Genomic DNA, 20,180 nt, shown 5'->3' on the forward strand with positions numbered 1-20,180 from the left:
AGTGATTTATAAAGGTTTAGCTTAACTTCCTTGCTTTTGTACTCTATTTATAGAGTATGCCTCTGTTTATAATGCCAAGGATCTCGTATGCTTTTTTAACAGCCTTCTCAACTTATCCTGCCACCTTCAAAGATTTGTGTACGTACACCCCCAAGTGTCTCTGTTTCTCTTCCTTTAGAGAAATATTTGGCCTCCTTTTGGTAGCACACTTGTAATTCAGAGTTTGCTAGTGCATAATACTGAGAATACACACATTTTTCCAGGCATGAAAGAAAGAACGAAGTATAGCGCTTTTCACAACCTCAGGAGGTCTCAAAGTGCTTTACAGCCAATGTTGTAATGTAGGGAAGCAGCCAATTTGCGCACAGCAAGGTTCCACAAACAGCAATGAGATAAAGACCAGATAATCTGTTTTAGTAATGTTGGTTGAGGGATTAATATTGGCCAGGACACTAGGAGAATTCCCCTGCTTTTCTTGGAATAGTGCCAGGAAATCTTTTCCGTCCACTTGAGAGGTTAAACCAAACATCCCATCTAAAAGATGGCACCTTCGACATTGCAGCACTCGCTCAGTACTGCATTGAAATGTCAGCCTGGATTCCGTGCCCAAGTCTCTGGAATGGGACTTGAACCCACGACCTTCTGTCTGAGTCGAGAGTGCTACCACAAAGCTGGCGCCTAAGTGCTGGCAACACTGTAAATCTCTGTTAAGTAATGTCACATTGTAAGGAAATCATGCTTTTCATGGTTGCACATTACTCACCATCAGAGGAGTTTTATTGATTTAAGTTATTGATTTGAAGATGGTTTTGATGACTAAAAATTGTTTCAATTTACATTTTTACCCTATTTTGCATTTTTTAAACTCTGCCACTGTCAGACTTAGAAATTGTCATACTGTCATTTTCTCTAAGTGGGGGGATTATGGATAGCCCATAGTTTTATTCTCCAGTTAAATGTCAAAATAGAACATCTTCCTCATTCATTGAATCTCCAGTTGCCCTAGGGGTAGGGCTGTCCTTTCAGCTAGGATGGGGAGGGAAGAGAGCTGAGACAGTGTTTCCCTCAAGAGTTTTATATTGTCTGAGTCATGTCATCTTCCCCCCTACTCCCCATTCCCAGACAGAACAGTCCAAGGATCTTTTCTTCCTTCCACTGTTGGCAGTATTATAAATTCTGCTCTCATTGTAGGTCCAGTTATTTTTTAAAAAATTGTTCTGGAATTAACTGATTTTCATTTTCAATTTTTTGTTGATGGTTCAATGTCATTTTCATTTTGAGTATGTTGAAGTTTTGTCATCAGTGCGTTTACTTGAGTGCTTTATTGTTTTTGCTCAAATTAGAAGTCCATGCCTGCATTCCCATCCACGCTTTTGCCTGTTGTGTCCCAGAACTTTTTTTTCTCGATGGTGCCTCCTACAGACTTGGATTGACCTTTGGAATTAGGTCTGCAGTCCAAATCTGAAATGAAGCACTCCAAGGCAGAGGACTTTCACAAAAATCAGCTCTTAGGCCTTTCTGTGACAAATGCTATTACATATCCTCCTGTAAACAATGAAGGAAAACTAGAACTTCCCTCATCTCCCATGTGTTCTTTCTTTTTACTTTTTATGCTGAGTGTTTTTACTCCTGCTCTTCCCCTCCCTTGAAGGACACTCATTCTTAATTTTTGTCACCAATATATAGTTCATTGTCCTATCTCCATCATACATTCCAAACTGCACTCACAGGACTCTTGTGTGAATGTCTAGGTATTTGCTTTTTATCTATGCTGATTTTTTTTTAAGATTGACTAGAGCATTGATGATGTGCTTTCACTGAAGTTTTACCCTCAGCACAGGCAAAATCTGTCTTCAACAATTAAGACATAAAAAGTCAAGAACATTAACCTCTCGTGACCATCACAAGGTGCTACACTTTCTCTTGGCTTTGAGCTTTTACATTCCAGCTATAGATCGATACATAGGAACTGTTGTGCAGCAAGGTCCTTGAATGGCATGATGGCCTTTCAAAGCCTAGATGGCTCCATCAACTACATTTCTCTTCCAATCTTCCTCCACCCCCCAAACTATCTCACCAGTTGAAATGATGTGTTGGGAGGCAGTAGAAATATTTTCCTCCATAACTGAATGCCATCAGCTCAGACTGGGTTACTGCAAGGTTATGTCATCCCGTTCTGAAGGAATTCTCTGTTTGAGGAACTATCAATTAAGGATCTGATTCCAGTTTTTCCACATAATGTGTTAAATCATTGTTCCTACCAAAGGCATGTACCAAACATAATCAGTTTGAGAGAAGTAATTTCAAGTCAAATGTTCCAAAAAAATCTGTGAGATGGTGGCTAATTCTCAACGTAGTACACTCGAAACAAGTAAGTCCGTAAAGACAAATTCCAAATGACAGTCTGGACAACATCATTGAGGCAATGGAATTTGGGGAATTCTCATGGAGTTTTGTTGAGGCCATCTTTCAGATTGATTTGAAGATCCTAGTCACAGATTCAGACAGCCTTAATGCATAAATAAAATCAATGATGTGGGGGAGTGAATACCGGAATATTTTCAATGCAATGTTTGTAAAACTGTCTGTTCTTCAATAGGGTATTTCAGAAGGGGAACACGTCCACCCTGGCCAGAGAAGTAAAACTCCACAAATATCCCAGGATTCCAAGGGATCTGCGGCTTCTGAACATCCTCATCATGTATCCATCACCAGACTATCAAGGCAGGTGGAACTGCATTCACCTCACCTGCAACATCTACAGAGAGAGAGGGTACAGTCAGAAGCTAATCCGACTTCCTATCCTTCTCCAACTGGAGTGTCTATGCCAATCAAACATGAACTGTCCTCACCACACCAGCCCCTAACCCCAAAGCAACCATCTTTTATTGCCACACAATCTTCAACACCAGGAGCAGCCCCACCATCTGTGATGTCCAGGCCAGACTCTCAGACCACTGGGAAGCAGGAACCACAGCCACCCTCAGGCTCACAGAGACCTATGGACATGGTGCAGCTTTTAACAGTAAGCATCAACTCCATTGCATCAGTTAAGACTAGCTAGGATTTATCAACCAACATAAAAGGAAGTTTTAAATTATATAAACCCAAGGTTTTCAAATCATATATAAAATGTTGAGTTTGAATATGGAGGTTGATTAAAGTGTTGGTGTCAGTCTGTTGCCTCATGGTCATAACTGTTCCCTTATCCACTTCTATCACACGGCTTTATTTTTATAACCCTTTTGCTTCTCATCTGCTCTACTTTATTTCATACTTTCATCTAGTCATTACTTTTTTATTTTCTATGTTTTAAAAAACTTTTTTATTCCTCTAACTCAAGGCCGAATTAGAGGAATAAACTGCTTTTAAATGAAAACTTCCTTGAAACGTTGAGGAAGATTCTAGCTAGGGTAAGTAATCTACCATTTTTAGCTGAAAGAAATCCCCTAACATTTGCTCTCATTTCAATAGCTCCTCTCACTTGTGCTGGCTGTATATAACAGTGTACCAAACCCCCTTCATATTCATGAGCTTTCACATCAATTCAGGGAAGATATTGCATCTTTAGAGGATCTGCATGTAGAGCACTGAAATGCTGCAGGTTTAAAAGATTGTTCTGTGCATGATTGTTAAGTGTGATTTACATTTTAAAACGTTTGTCCCTTTAGAAATACCCAATTGTGTGGCAGGGTCTGCTAGCTCTCAAGAATGACACAGCTGCAGTGCAACTACATTTTGTGTCTGGCAACAATGTACTGGCCCATCGGTCACTTCCAGCACCCGAGGGCGGGCCTCCTCTCAGAATTGCTCAGCGCATGCGGCTGGAGGCAACACAGCTGGAAGGTGTGGCTCGCAGAATGACGGTAAGTGAATTTAAAAGGCATTTACAATATTTGTTATAACATTTGTAGATAAAGGCTCAAATGTTCTTGAAGCGGTGAATGTTTTAACTTTTTAAAACTGTGTCTTAAAACATCATAAGTGTAATTTGGGCAGGTGAGGAGTAGGAAATATCTGTTCGGGGTGAAGATCACCTGACTTTTTTTTTTGTTTTCTAGGTGGAAACCGATTACTGTTTATTGTTGGCATTACCATGCGGCCGTGATCAGGAGGATGTCGTGAGTCAGACAGAGTCACTGAAGGCTGGTTTTATCAGCTATCTACAGCTCAAGCAAGCTGCTGGAATCATCAATGTTCCAAATCCTGGCTCGAATCAGGTATATGATCAAACAGAAATCCAGTTGCATATTATTTTGTCCACCATGGGGGCAGAACAGAAGATGAATACAGGGTAGGAGTCCAGATGGTATCATCCAACCAGGAGTGACCGATTGTTGCTCTTTGACTCTGTCTGTGTGCTGTATCAATGCTGTCATTTTGAATTAGCTTTACTGCAGCAACTGGAAATATCCTGCTGCCCCCAGCAACCCAAGAGAACTTTGGAATGCAGCCAAACAGCATCATAGGAATTTAAACCTTTTCAAGTGGGCTGTAGGAACAGGCTATTTCCATTTTGCAGTGGGATGTCATAAACAGTAACATGTGTTTCAGGCAAAGACATTCCATAGCAGAAAGGCAGGTGACTCTTTCCTTCCTGACTCTAGTCTCCCCCACCCCCCTCACCTCACCAAAACTGACCATTTCTATGCTTTTTCTGTTAATGCCTATCATCTTCTCTTGACCCGTTGGATGTGCAGGTTTCCCTCTCCCAGCAGTTTATTCCCAGTTGACTGAATTTCAGAAGAGGAATCTAGTCAGTTTAAAAACAGTGGATACTGATGGATTCAAAGGAAAAAAGGTTTATTTTTGAAGTTCCCAACATGAGTGTTTGAATGAGGCTGATGTTTGCAGCCCCACAACTAATTACAATGAAATCTTGTTAGTGAGCCCGTTTTTGGGTATCAAAATGAAACACAGTTTGAGATCAGTGGGGAATTATTTTGCCATGATTGTGCATTTTGTTCAAAGTGACATGTTTTGTGATGGTTATTCTACAGAAAACCTGTTGATGTTTTGGAAGTTGCACCCACTGATCTTGTGCCTTTTCTCTTTGCAGCCTGCTTATGTTCTCCAGATATTCCCACCCTGTGAATTCTCTGAAAGTCATCTGTCCCGCCTAGCCCCAGATTTGCTTGCCAGCATCTCCAACATCTCCCCTCATCTGATGATCGTCATTGCTTCAGTGTGAGCATTTGTTTTGCTCTCCTTTTTAATCTTGAACTCCGTTACACTGCCAACTGCCAATCTTCTTCCAAGCAGGGCCCGACTCGGACAATGGGCAGCTACGTGTTTACAATGTTTCCAGCCCTGGGCGAACTGGTGGGCTCCAGTGGCAGAGTGGAAACCCCTCTCTGTAATCCTGCACTCTCGGCGATTCCTGTTTATGTGAATTGGGATTACCATTGCACTATATTAGTGACTTGGTGACTGTATGGCAGTAGATTGCTATGGATCGTATCATGGTAGCATCCCGGACCCCCTCTGATGGACTTGAAGGCAGGACCTCAGAATCCCTACCTGTTTCAGCAGGGCCAGAGTTGGGATGCTTTTCAACCCCACCATCAGTTGTAATGATCAACTTTTTCCTTTTGTAAATCTCCTTTCTTCGAGAAGGAATCAAATGGGCTGATTGCTGAGAGAAGAGGGATGAACAGTTTAAACCGAAAAGGGAAATAAAGCTGGTGGGAAATGCTGAATCCTTGGAACCATGAATTCAAACTTTACTGAGATGAAAAAAAAACATACAATTTTACCTGTGCCAAAATGCATTTTCAGAGAAATCTTATTTTCATATGCGGACTTTGTACTTTCATTCATTCTTAAGTGCGCTTCACTGCTCCTTAACGCTGTCCTTCAAGATGTGAGAGTATTTTATGCTTGTCAGGACATCTGTTCGGTCTCATTAATTTATAAATTCTTTCCACAGTCCTTTCTTTGTTTTTTTTATCCTTTTGTTGTTTGGAGCGATCTGAGTCTGATTTAAGCCAATGTGGTGAAAAGTGGTCTCCAATATGCAGCAAAAACTGGTACTGAGTAAACGAGCCCCCTACTCCTAATCGATATAGGAGGGGGACGCAAGGGGACTGGTACTCCCGAGAAAACAGGGGCTGCGCTGTCTGAGCCAGCCATGAACGCTGTAACTACCTACCAACAGCAAACAGTCTCCTTGTACTTTTTAATGGCGTTTGTACATAGTACTTTTGGAATTCTGTGCTTTGGTCTGATCTGATTAACTTGTGTAAAAAAGAAAGGAAACCCCACCCCCCAGACTTGAACCGTGTTACACAGTGCTGTAAATATTTGTAAAACTCAAAACGATTCTTTCATGGTAATGTTGAAGGCACTTATAATTTTGATACACAGAATAAAAATCTTAGCACATTATAGAAGATATGGCAGCATTCTCTCTGTACTGAGCATGTAAATAGCCTGCCAGCTGGCATCATTTAGTCCTGTGACAGCCAACATTTTCAGGTGGGCTGTAAAGATAAAGCTGTATCTTTTTGATGAGTACATAATCGTTAAGATGTCTCACAGAATGTCTCGTCAACATTCCTTGTTTCAGCCTGCACCACTCCACACAGCTGTGGCAACTGCACCTTCTGGAGTTATCCTGTGACCATAGACTCCACGAGCTGTGATTTCAAGGAGTAGCTCTAGTAATGAATGGGTTGATTCTGACACCGTGGCTGTATGGTATGATGTGGTTATATAATTATACTGTCAATGCATTGGGAACAATCAGAGCAAGCAGAACTCATTTGTTCAATCTAAGAAACGTGTGTGTTTCTTTTCTGGTTTTAACTTTTTCCCTGTTTATCTGACTGGGTGTATAGGCAAGTAGACAGATGGTAAGAATATCTTCCATTTTACATATGGTGATGGAGTGGAGCCATCTCATACTGAGGCTTCCCTAGTAGGCTGCTATCTTTATTATGTCAAGTTATCAGCAATTGCCCTAGTGCAGTGTACAGACCACATGTCTAACATAACTCTGCAATTTAAACTACAGTTTAATAGGTTGAATGATTCTTTTGTAGATTAATAGAAGTAAAAATGCTGTGGAGCTTTGGTCAATTTTTGAAAAGTTTGAGGAGTGCATATCCTGAGAGAGCACTATCCTGTAAGACTATTTTACTAATTCCAGACGCTCTTGATCTGGTGTATAATTGTAGTGTTTGCTGGTCCATGTGTTTACAGTAATAATCCTAAACCAGGAATTTGGGTTTCCTAGGTTTTTAAAAACTAGAATGGTTGATTTGAATTTTTGAAGTCTGCAGGAGCACCAAAATCTAAAATGGAACACTATCAGAATTTTATAATTTAATTTAAATAATTCTCTGAATTAAGGTGTTCTATGCATTTCTCAAATTCTACTTTGTTATCTTTACAATTGTCATAAAATCATTGTTAAAGCTTGAAAGGGTTTCAGTACTGAGAAGGTCAAACTTTTTTTATCTTTCTAACTGAAAGAATTGGGTATTTCCGGTAATCCTTATTATTGGGTTGAGTCATCACAGCTGCGTCAGAAACACTTGGTTATATTTCTTCAGACAAAAAAAATGTCATGTTTATAGACCTGTTGTGTTTGCAGAATTTACACAGTTGTTGTTTGGAGATAGATCTTATCTTTGCAAATCTAGTAGAGCAGATCCTGTGCACATTACAGTCCTGTAACACCAAGACCTTTTGTACTGTACATATCTTTGTTTACCAGGCAGTTACTAGGAGCAGCAATAAACAACAAGACAGATTCAAATTTATAAATGGATATCGAGATCAAATCATGCAGCCCCTTCAGCAAGACAAAACCATGATCTGGGGCTGTGATTCTTAGCAGAGTCTGTTAAAGTCTGTTTTTAATTCTTGACAGATATCATAAAACAAGGCCTCAGCTAGCAAATAAAACCTACCTTGGACCAGACAAGAGACTTTTAAAAACAAAACACAAGTTGGAGACAGACTTCCCTGATGGCTCAGTGAATTTATTTCTGTGAGTAGCTGAGCCACACAGAGCAGGAAGGCCCCAGGTTCAATGTCTGGTTTGCTGAATTGACCTCAAGTGGGGCGGTGGTAGGGGCTATACAGTTGACTTCAATACTCTTGTGTTGAGGAGGGAAATCAGCCAGGGTTCCTGCTGCTGATTGCTGTTTAGTCACTCCTGCTGGAAGTGTGTATATATGCAGATGTTGGGTGAGGTTCAGCTGTCACAGCCAAATAGCCTACTGACACATTATCAAGGCTCACACATCTTGGACAACGTAGTGGAGGGTGCATGCTTTCAGGAGAGGGATAGAGGGTAGAACATTGAAGAAAAATAATGGGTGACTGCTGAGCAGTGTTAAAGTATAAGGTATGTGTGGTGACAATCATAAGCCACAGAACATGGGTCTATCTGAAGAAAGCTATAATAAGCATTCAGACTCTGTGGTGAATAAAGGCACTACTCAGTGTCGTACTGAGAAATACAGATCAGGGAAATCCTTGGTCTATGTTGAGTTAGCCGATTGGTGGGAGAGTATGGGCTCAAAATATTGGCCTTAGTGGCCCTTGGCAGGTTTCCCCCTCCTGATTAAAACTTGGTGACATGGGCTCAACTGATGTCCACCACAGTTAAATAGCCTCTCAACACTCACTAGGCTCACATGTGAAGAATGGCCAATGGGGCAAGATACTGGATAGCTGCCAGTATCTGTGGAACTATACCCCTACATGTTAGCACTTCCATGAGAGGAAGGGAGAAAATTTCAAGGATAAATACTGAGTGAGAGGGAAACAAATTAAAACAGATGAATTTTAAGAGGTACTGATTATTGGTTACTAGTTTTAGCCAGTACAGCTATGTATTTTAGCAGGATGCTGTCACTGTATTTCTCTATACAAATCTCCCATAATTTCCAACTGCTTCCTGTAACAGCAATATATTTACATTTAGACCTGATTTTTAATTTGATTTACTGTGAAAGATTCTGTTGCAGCCATTAGCTATTTACTCTTAACCCCACCCCACCTCAACCAGTAATAGATATGAAATGTTGTGAGCCTTATTTCTTGAGGCAATTAGATTTTTAAGAACATCTTGAATTTGAAATTCCAGAAAATGAAATATTTTGGAGCACTATTCACATTCCCACCTGATAGCAAAGAGCCTGCTCCTTATAACAAAAAAACACTAGGAATTGGTTTATTTTTAAGGAATACTGGCAACAAAACTCATCATACTTTTACTGACACTGCCTGATAGTTCTCTTTCTTCCCCCCCCCCCCCCCCCAAAAAAAAATTAAAAGTTGTCCCCTTTACTGCAACCCCTCCCACTGCCTCACAGCCTGATGCATACCATAGAATTTCTTAAAGTCACATTTCACTCACCCGAGTTAGTCCAAGGAGCCTCATAATCAGTCCAAAGATCACAGCCACTGGAGTTGTCTTCATTGGTGCAATCTCATGCCAGTCTCCCTGTACTAGTCCTTTACAGAAGGCAATCTGAATTCCTAATGGTACCAAGACAACCAAAGTCAGGACACAAGTGCCAACTTTATAAGACCAATCTATCAATACAATGAATTCTAATTTTATTAATTCATTCTTGGGTTGTGGGCATTGCTGGCATTTATTGCCCATTTATTGTTCCTACATTACAACTGTGACTACACTTCAAAAGTACTTAATTGATTGTAAAGCCCTTTGGGACTCCTGAAAGGCACTATGTAAATGCAAATCTTTCTTTTATCCCTAGTTGCTCTTAGAAGGTGGTGGTAGGCCTTCTTGAACCACTGTCTGGTTTGCTACAACTGAGTGGTGTAAAGAGTCAACCACATTGGTGAGGGACTGGAGTCACAAATAGGCCAGACCAGGTACAGTTTCCTTCTCTAAAGGACATCAGTGATTCCATGGTGGGATTTGAACTCGCGTTCTCTGGATTATTAGTCCAGATCTCTGGATTATTAGTCCAGTAACATAACCACTACACTACCATACCCCTATGAATTAATGCAGTTGTCTAGTTTCCAACAGTTTGGCCATATAAGTTGGATGTTATATGTGCTTCCTTAGACTGTGAGACTATTTGGATGGTGACTCCCATAATTCTCTGCAAGGATTTTTTCCTTCAAGGAGATGGTTTTCTGGTATTGGTTGGACTGCAGGTATCTTTCACAGGTGGTCACTTTTCTGTAATCTTGAGATGCAATGCATTTGTCCCTTAGGTTAGGAAATCTCAGGATTTTGTTCCCCAAATGGACAGATGGCTCCTGAGAAACAAGAAACTGAAGATCCTAAGACTGCTATACATGATTGAGTCAGTATATCTGAAAGATTGGATAGCAGCATGGACGTCAGTACAAACAAGACTCCCACACAAAAAATATTCTGCAGGTTCCCAGCACTAATCTGCTGGGTGGTGAAGAGACCAATGTGGAATATAAATGGTAAGTTTTTAAGAACAAGATTAAAAAATGTGAAAGACAAATATGTGCCCAAAGTCAAAACAAGGGAGTGTGGTAAGAAAAGGCCAAGGTGGCTGACTGGTCATGTACAAAGACAAATAAGATGTAAACATAAATGTTTCTACAAATAAAAGGCATCTAATACTCAACTAAACAGAATTAGGTACAAGGAACAGCTAAAGAAAACTAATGTCGCTATTAGATCAGCTAAAAGGATAATGGAAAAAAGGATCATAGACAATTGTGGAAGTAATTAGAAAAGCTTTTTCAGTTATGTGAAGAGTCCGAGAACTGTCAAAGACTGTATTGGGCCATTGAAGGATGCTCGAGGACAGGTTACAAAGGATTCACAGGGTATTGCGGAAATATTAAATGAGTACTTTGCATCGGTCTTCACTCTTGAAGACAATGCTTGACTGTTAGAATTGAATGATGATAAAACTGGTAATATTAACATAGATACAAGGTCAAAAAAAGGTTATGTCTTCCAAATTTGATTGTATTTTTCGAAGAAGTCACCAAGATGGTTGACATTGTCTACTTAGACTGCCAAAAAGCTTTTGACAAGGTACTACATAAGAGGCTTCTCTACAAGATCCAAGCCTCTGGTATTAGTGGTAATATATTGAGCCAGATTGAGAATTGGCTGGAAGGCCATGGACAGAAAGTAGTTATAGATGGATTTGGATCTGTTTGGAGACTAGTCACCAGTGGTGCCCTGCAGGGAGTGGTTTGGACCGTTGCTCTTTAATGATCTAGATGTAGGTGTTAGGGGCATGATCTGCAAGTTTGCAGATGATGCTAAGATTTGTGTGAGTGTCAGGACTATAGATGGTGCTTTACTGCTTCAGGTGGATCTTGATGCATTGGGGGACTGGGCTCGTGACTGGTAAATTATGTTCAATTTGGAAAAGTGCAGTGTTATGCATGTGGGCAGGGTGAATGTTGAATATACATGCACCCTTCAGGGAAAAGCATTAAAGCAGGTAGAGAAAGAAAGTAACCTAGGCGTTCATGAGCAATGCCGTGAAGCGCTAGCTGGAGCAAATAGGATGTTGGGGTGCATTTATAGGACTATTGACTATAAGACAAAGTATACTATTTTGTCCTTGTACAAGACCTTGGTCAGACCTCAGTTAGAATACCGTGTCCAGTGTTGGTCTCCTCATGTGGTGTGTGATGTTGAGGCTTTGGAAAGGTTGATGAATAGGGCCACTAGATTAATTCCCAGTTTGAAGCATCTTGGTTATGAAATAGGCTAAACGAGCTGGGACTGTACACTTTAGAGATGTGTAGACTTAGGAGTGATCTGATCGAGGTTTATAAAATGAAGGGAATAGATTGTATTGGAGTTGACAGTTTGTTCCAATGAAATAGATTAGGGAGGACATGGTCACAATTTTAAGTCGTATAAGGCCAGATCTAGGTTAGATGTCAGGAGGTGGTTCTTTGCGCAGAGAATAGTGGACCTCTGGAACAGGCTGCTGGCTCATGCAGTGGATGCCGATTCACTGAATTCCTTCAAGTGAGAGCTGGACCTGTTTCTGGCTGGGGTGGAGATCACCTCATTCAAAAGGAAGGTACTGCATAAAATTATCAGGGCCAGAGTGATCTCCTGAACTAGTTTTCAATTGCCTCAGTGGGATTGGAGAGGAATTTCAGATCTCCCCCCCCCCCCCCCCCCCCCATTCAAAATTGGCCTGGGGTTTTATTTTTTTTGCCTCTCCCAGGAGATCACATGGCTTTGGGTGTGGTGGAGAATGTATATATTGTGATGCACAAGCTATCATTGTCTGGGAAAGGCTGGATGGACCAGAGGATCTTTCCTTTTCTGTCATTGTTCATAATTTGTTTCATCATTTAACCTGTGGAGGTGAACGGTAACTATTGCAGATTGAGCAGGCAGCAGGGGTTGGAATGTGTGCAGTAACGTCGAAATATAGAATTGTTTGGAAAGTGTGTGTGTGTAGATGTCATGTGAGGACAGGATCAGGCTTAGTACTGATACCCATTCCCCAATGGAAAGTAGCCCAGCAACACTCACGGCATACCCTTGTGTAAAGATTGATGATTTAGGAGAGGTACCATAGGACTGGAGTGTCTGTAGAATTGTACCCCACAAGGAGTCAGCACCCTCAGGATGACCAATAGAATTGTTGGCTTACACGTTTTTTTTAAGATTAGTTTGCAAGTCTCTGGTACTTGGTTTATTTGTATTCAATTGATAATCTCTTTGACGTAAGTTACCAATCACACATGTTTCCTCAAGGATAGTTGGTTCTTCAATGTTTCATTAAGACTTTTGTTTTTAAAGTATTATCCACATCATTATCTAACTTCAACTTCATAATCATTGGCGCCCTTCTTTTGTTGGGTGCATATTGGCCAACATTGAGATTGGATTCGAATCTCCATAAATAAAACCCATAATCAATCTCATTAACGTATATTTATTTGAGTGCTGAGATCCTTTGTGAAGAAAACTGACATTAAGGTTTTCAAAAGGTTATGAAAGAGATGGTATGACTGGGGTTAGATAATATCTGACTGTTGCTGTACAATAGATCTGGTTCCAAGGAATTCGGTGGGCCAATTTAAACCGTCTTATCCCTCCATGCAACCCTGCTGCTGTAGGTGGGGCAATGGTTTCAGGACTTATTACTGCCTGTCGGAAGCAATATGGAGTTTTGTGCAGAAATATCTGGATAATGGGAGTATTCTCATTATAGGGGATTGTTTTGCTTACCAGAAAATCCTGAATTTAAACAATCTTCCTGCTGTTCAATATGGCAGCTGGTATAGTGTCCACCTGGATCTTTCAATCGCACTATATGTGGAATTTTATGAACAGTGCAGTCCTTTAATTTGTAGCAGGACTTCAAGGTGTTTCATTGAAAAGATCACAGCAGAATTGCTGCTATGTCTACCATCTTGTTTGGTTTGTGCTGATTTGCTTTCTGAGCTGTTACCTACCATGTTTTCCTGCTCCCTCATCCTCCCTCATGGGATGACAATGGCTCTTTAAGGCAGTTGAACTGTGTGCCACAGCTGGATCCACTCTGGAATCATTTTGGTACAAAGAATGCTGTGTAGCTGGGGTTCTTGGCAGAATGCCTGTGAGTGGACTGAAGACAATGCACACACTGTGCTTTCAGTCACTCAGACATTGCACAAACAGCCGAGGAGCTGGAGCTCTGAACTACAGAGGGTTCTGCATTTCAGAGACTCAGGCGTTCACTGAGTGCGTTTGTCAAAAAAGGCCAACAGAGCAAAATACTTCCTAAATTTTTCCCAGCTTGACCTGTGAAAGAATTGTTTACTTTTTTTTTAGGATGTACATAGGGTTAGAATACAAAATGTAGCGTTCCTTTGCTGCTTGTGGAAATCCAGATCCTCTTTCGCATCCCTCACAATATCAACAACTTGCATTAATATAGCACCTTTAACATAGTGAAATGTCACAAGGCACTTCACAGGAGCGTAATCAGGCAAAAATTGACACCAAGCCAAAGAAGGAAACATTGGGACAGGTGACCAAAAACATGGTCAAAGAGGTAGGTTTTAAAGAGTGTCTTAAAGGAGGAGAAAGAGGTGGAGAGATTTAGGGAGGAAATTGCAGAGCTTAGGGCCTAGACAGCTGAAGGCACGGCTCCCAATGGTGGGGCGATGGAAGTGGGGAATGCACAAGAGGCCAGAGTTAGGGGAATGCAGAGTTCTTGGAGGGTTGCAAGTGTGGAGGAGGTTACAGAGATAGGGAGGGGTGAGGCCATGGAGAGATTTGAACACGAGGATGAGAATTTTAAAATTGAGGCGTTAGTGGACCAGGAGCCAATGTAGGTCAGCTTGCACAGGGGAGATGGATAATATCTGCACCTTACTGTCATGATATGCAGATATAATCATGTTTTAAGAGCTCCCCTACTAGCTCATTAAGTAAAGACACTGCCAAGTGTGTTACTGAGCCATACAGACCAGGAAGGAACAAGTTTTGATCGCTACCTGTACTGATACCTGCTTTCAGCTAAGGTGCTCCAGTTGGCTTCAGTGTCCTTGGGCTAGGGAAGCATGGATGGAAACAAACAAGCAGTGTTCCTCTTCCCAATCATCATCCAGTGACGCCTGCAGGAAAGTTCATTATTATGGATATCAGGATCAGGTGTGGCTGTGATGCCCCTACACTCGCACAGCCTGCCGCCACTCATTATCTAGGCTTGCACCTGAAGAATGGTCACTTGGGTGAGGTGCTCCATGGCAAGACTCAGCACCATGAGGAGAAACGTGGCAAAAAAGCACAATTCTTGTCTCTGAACAAGAATACTCATTAAGATTCTCTGCCTGACCTTAATGACTGACAGATCAAATCACAATTTTTAAAAAGTCTAAATGCCTGGGCATACGGGAAACTATAATACTGTAGTGGTCCCCGTGATACCATGAGGAGCCCGTTGAAACTGATTGTCCAATAGCTTCAGGAGAGTAGAACAGTGATTTTATAACTTTCTTTTAAAAATTCCCTTCTTTTCCCCCACCCCCTCTCGAATCTTCCAGCGCTACACACCATCACCCATCTGGGAAGACAGGAAGGCAACCTGCTCCCTTGTCTGACACACTGCTCTGTAATTAATTGTGAGAAGCACACACGAGTAGTGCAGGGGTGCAAAGGTACTGACTATCCCTTTTCTTGGCGGCTCTTCTTAATGCTGCAGCCAGGATCAACAATTCACTGCAGGAGGAAGTTGCAGCTATAATTCTGTATTTAGAAACATGAATTGAGGTCATTTTATATTGGACCCGATTATTCCAATTCCAAAGGGCAGACTTGGGCATATGACCTTCAAAAGCACGTTGATGCATTGCAGTGTGGTCAGAGTTCAGTAACTGTGGATGAGCCTCTAGGAGAGGGGAGACAGGCAAAGCTGGTTTTATTATCATTGGAAAACAGAAATGAGGCAGTCATAATCTAGGTGTTTAAATGCTGAAAGTAATGGATAATGTGAATATAAGCAAGTTATTTAACTTGGCTGTGAGTGTAAGACTAGTGAACATGAGAATAAAATTACTGAGCCTCAAAAAATAGTGCCTGTGGAACAGGTTGGGCAAAAACAGTTAATAGCCTGTCCATGAACTTCAGACTAGAACTGGCTAAATATCTGGTTAGGAATGAGATTAAAGTTATAGGGATAAATATAGGCACATTAATCAAATACCCAGACTACATGAGGAGTTCTGTGCTAAGGCACCCTCTGGGAAACAAAGGGCCATGGTTATATAGTGGAGATGGAGTTTGGGTTAGGTAAACATTTAAGCCCTGGCAGTAGTGCAGAGAATGGCCACAAGGCTGATCCCTTGTGTCATAGGACCGAGGTGTGAGGCTTGGCCTGTTCACCCTTGAATGAGAGGGACCCTTATTGAAGTGTATGATATTAAGTGGAATGGAACAACAACAACTTGCATTTATATAGTGCCATTAACATAGTAAAACATCCCAAGGCCCCTTCACAGGAGCGTTATCAAACAAAATTTGACACTGAGCCACATAGAGATATTAGGGCAGGATGGTCACAGAGGTAGGTTTTAAGGAGCAGCTTAAAGGAGGAGAGCAAGGTAGAGGAGGAAAGAATTAGGGAGGGAATTCCAGAGCTTAGGGCCTAGACAGCTGAAGGCACGGTGGACCAATTAAAATCAGGGATGCGCAGAGATCTTAGAGGGTTGTAGGGCTGGAAGAGGTTACAGAGATAGGGAGAGGGAGGGACAAGGCCATGATGGGACCTGTGGAGCAAGTTAGGATACAGGCAGCAAAGTTTTGGATGAGCTCAAGTTTATGGAGGGTGGAAGATGGAAGTTAATCCTGAACATTATTTCAAGTAAAACCAGGACTGGAGGATGTTGGTACGCACTGCTAAAGGGCAAGTTCAGGTTTGATGTTAGCAAGCACTTCATACAAAGAGTAACCAATATCTGGAATAATCTCAGACTTTTATGGAAGGATGAGCTAGATTGCAAACCCCCCCCCCACATCAGGATATATTTTTGTGTTTACTTTTGATGTTGAGAAATTTTGCAAAACTTTCCTTCAGGAAATTAATTTTGTGATAAGATTCCCAGCTGGGGTAGATTGTACATAGTCTGTAAAAGGAGCAGGCTGGTCAGGCCCATGCTTTATATTAAACAATAGCTTCAGCTGATCTTGGACATAGCTACGCTGTAGGTAAGTTCTACCATTCACAGTGGCAAATCACTCCATCCTGGGCAGGGTAGGAAGATCTTTATCAAACAGTACCTAATGTATTTGATCTACACCGACTGTCTAGGGTAATGATTCAAGGCCCACGGGCACAAAACCAGGAATTAAAATAGGAGAAAAGGACATTTTCAGCTCCTCCAATTCTCTTAATTTCCTTCTTGTTTCCTGAAGGCAGAAACTTATGCTCACACATTGCTCCATGTGTGGCAGCAGTCCTTTGCAACCTTATCTAACTAGCTAGTCTTCATAAGTAACCCTGTGCAGTGAGGGCTAGTACTGCAATTCAACAGAAGGGCCATTTCAGTCAAACCATATGCTGCCTACAGGACACTTCAGATAACAGCATTGACCTTACACTGAACTAGTGACCTTCCTGATCTGTAAGACTGCGTGCCCTACTACATTTTTACTCACTGAGTCATGGGGTGGGAGGAGTTAGAGGAAATAACTTTTTTATTCCAAATGAATAGGATGATGTACAATCTCAGGTTAATAAATAGGATTTTAACAAAGCTATTACTACAGTGAACAGCTTGCGTGTCGGATGCTTTCTTATCAGCTCAGAGAAACCTACAACACCAACCACCAGATTAATTTGGGTCCAGATCCTGCTTTGTCTTAACTATAATTAAATCAACCAGTTTTGCACTGATCATTACTAACTCTGCATTGCAATAGTAAACAGACAGTAACCACTGCGCCTGATCCCTACCAAGTGTAGATAGTTGTGGGAGCTGTGCTGGTTTGGTTTCTTAACACGTTGCTCTCCTGAACAGTGGGGCTGTGGTTTGGTTTGTGATTCCGCACACTGCAAGGGCCTGATCTGGCTAAAGCAGTAGGGCAGAAACGTCCCCAGAAGGAGAAGGGACACGAGAGACCATAGGATTAACTGCTGTCATGGGACGGCATTAGACAAGCCCAAAGCAACCAGGACATCTACAAGCACTCCCTAAAAGCATAGCACCACTGGACAACAGGCCACCTCTCCAAACTAAAAAATGTGTGCAAGTAAATCTTTACATAACATCTTGGAGATTAAGACTAAACAGTTGATATTCCACAGTGCCCACCAATCGCAAAAGGCTTCTAGTGATGTGGTGGACATTGCATAGCCATATTCTGTAGTCATTTGGGTGCATATCAGAGAATGAAAGATGGACGAGCTATCAGGGAGACCCTCTCTGACGATCCTATCCATAATTTAACCATGTCATTATTTTGGTAGGCCGATGTGACGGAGCCCAATGATACCAGGCATCTACAAGCACCAAAAAGATGGCCTGCCCAACTCAAAGATGGATACTAATCAAATCTTTATATTGTAATTTGTGAATTTGGACCAATAAAACAATTATCATACAGTGCCCACCGGTCACAGAAGTGTTGAACAGACTGGTGGGCAATGAATGGTTATGTTCTGTGGTGCGTACTAGATTGTAACATGGGCAAGCAATCAGAGATCTAACACACAGTCCATGCATGTTACCACATCCTAGGAATAAGAGAAAGCAAGGGACTCTTTTTAAAAAAAAAATACCCTGACATTGGATGCTCTTTGGGGCATCAGAGAATAGTTTGTCTCATTCTGGAAAACACACCAGGTAGGGGTAGATTTCATTTCTGCTGCTGTAATGTGAACACTAATTTATCAATTCAGACATAAGTTCAATTACTTGGATTTAAGCTTTTACCCACCATGGGTCAGATTAAATAATGCAATGGGGAGATTCAGAAGGACTTCTATCCCTTTAAGAGAAGTCATCAGAATCTCTGTGGCCAGAAAGACCACCTTTCCCCGCCAGGTAAAATCTCCAGTACTTCCCACCAGAGGAGGCTCATCAGGGCAGTAATGAGATCAAATCCATTTTCCTTCCAGGTTGAAAATTTCAAAACTGAGATTGGTAGATTTTTGTTAGGCAAGGGTATTAAGGGTTACGGAACCAAGGCAGATAAATGGAGTTAATATGCAGATCAGCCATGATTTAATTGAATGGCGGAACAGGCTCGAGAGGCCGAATGACCTACTCCTGGTCCTGGATGATGGGATTGATGACAACCATTCATCTTGCAATTCTGATGAAGGGTCCCCACTCAAAACTTTAACCTGTGTTTTTCTTTATGATGCGGATTGACCTGCTGTGTATATCCAAAATTTGTAGTTTTACTTTTAATCTCCACTGTCGCTGCACATGCCACCAACCTCGGGCTTTTGCTTTCACACTGCTGCATGACCTAAGTGATGCAAGATAGTTCTGCTGTGCCATCTGGGATCTGCACCCACGAAATTGCTGTCCTGGGAGCATTGCAACTACATTCTGAAAGAATTAATCCTTGAGGTGAATCTACATGTGTAAACCCAAGACATAGATATATAGCTATTTCTTTAAAAGTCGATGAAAGCTCTTCAGTACGAAAGATAATGTATTGGCCTGTACTGAACCCCTCCCCAGTACACAGGAATGAACTATGTCCGTATTTAACTCCTCCATCGGTGTCCAAGACCAAAAACTGAAAAGTTCTCAGTCCTCAAAGATTAAAAGAAAGTTAGTAAGGCGCTCTTTCTAATAATCCTGGGGTTTTTGTATAAACAGCATTTAAAGTTAAAAGCCTTGCTGTCAAGACAGGGTAAACTGCTCTGCATTTCATTCGTAATTATGGCCCAGCCCAGCGGCATGTGATGTTTACCAGTTGGAATGCATTCAATTCCTGCCCGACAGCATCTACTGGTGGCAGCAAAGAGGAAACACAGGGAGACGATATTAACTTAATGGAAACAAAACAAATTAGTCATTGTGTGGATCTGTGGGATATCTCGTCTATGTATGGAATGTATTTCACGGCTGGGCAGTGCGCTATGTTACACATCAACCACAGCCTGAGTTGTAATCAGAAACGCCCGGAATTAAAAGCATATTTTAGGCATTTTCAATACATTTACCTAATTATTTATGTGATGCGGTGTTGTTTACCTTCAGGGTCAGAAGACTTCGTTCCTTTAATTAATTTACCCTCCATATCTCCAATATAAGGTAAATCTGATAACTAATTCACAGAGCTCCTGGTTTCTGAAACTATCCAGCCAAAACTTATGGTGCGTCCCTTTCCATACTATGTAACAGCGCCACCCTGTGACTATCCAGCTATTTGGAAGAAGTTGATATACATGGAATAAAAACAGAAAATGTTGGAGAAGCTCAGTAAGTCAAGCAGCATCTGTGGAGAAAGAAACAGAGTTAACGTTTCAGGTCGAAGACCTTTCGTCAGAACTGGAAGATGTTAAAGTTTTTGAGCAAGTACAGAGCCAGGGAAAGGGAGGGAGGGGGGGAGGAAAGAACAAAAGGGAAGGTCTGTGATAGGGTGGAGGACAGGAGTGATTAAATGACAAAAGGGATGATGGTGCAAGGCAAGGAAGGTGATAATAGGACAGGTTAAGAAACAAAAGATTGATCAGGAGTAGCTGTAAATGGCAGCAGCAGAACCATTACCA

General features: G+C 41.5%; 1 protein-coding gene and 1 long non-coding RNA gene across 2 annotated transcripts in view; one reads left to right on the forward strand and one right to left on the reverse strand.

Moving 5' to 3' along the window:
• LOC137301112 (msx2-interacting protein-like) overlaps positions 1–6,392 on the forward strand; it is a 93,210-nt gene extending 86,818 nt beyond the window's left edge. The window contains exons 12-15 of the mRNA XM_067970540.1: positions 2,600–3,025; positions 3,672–3,866; positions 4,062–4,220; positions 5,060–6,392. Coding sequence (XP_067826641.1) covers positions 2,600–3,025; positions 3,672–3,866; positions 4,062–4,220; positions 5,060–5,191 — 912 coding nt within the window. The 3' untranslated portion in view covers positions 5,192–6,392. The remainder of the gene's footprint in view (positions 1–2,599; positions 3,026–3,671; positions 3,867–4,061; positions 4,221–5,059) is intronic.
• Positions 1–19,781, reverse strand: part of LOC137301114 (uncharacterized) — a 32,336-nt gene extending 12,555 nt beyond the window's left edge. The window contains exons 1-2 of the long non-coding RNA XR_010958227.1: positions 19,663–19,781; positions 9,374–9,495 (exon numbers count right to left, since the gene is read on the reverse strand). This is a non-coding gene — a long non-coding RNA (uncharacterized lncRNA). The remainder of the gene's footprint in view (positions 1–9,373; positions 9,496–19,662) is intronic.
• Positions 19,782–20,180: the final 399 nt, after the last annotated feature.

The sequence above is a fragment of the Heptranchias perlo genome, chromosome 32 (assembly GCF_035084215.1).
Source record: "Heptranchias perlo isolate sHepPer1 chromosome 32, sHepPer1.hap1, whole genome shotgun sequence".
Taxonomy (NCBI): Eukaryota; Metazoa; Chordata; class Chondrichthyes; order Hexanchiformes; family Hexanchidae; genus Heptranchias; species Heptranchias perlo.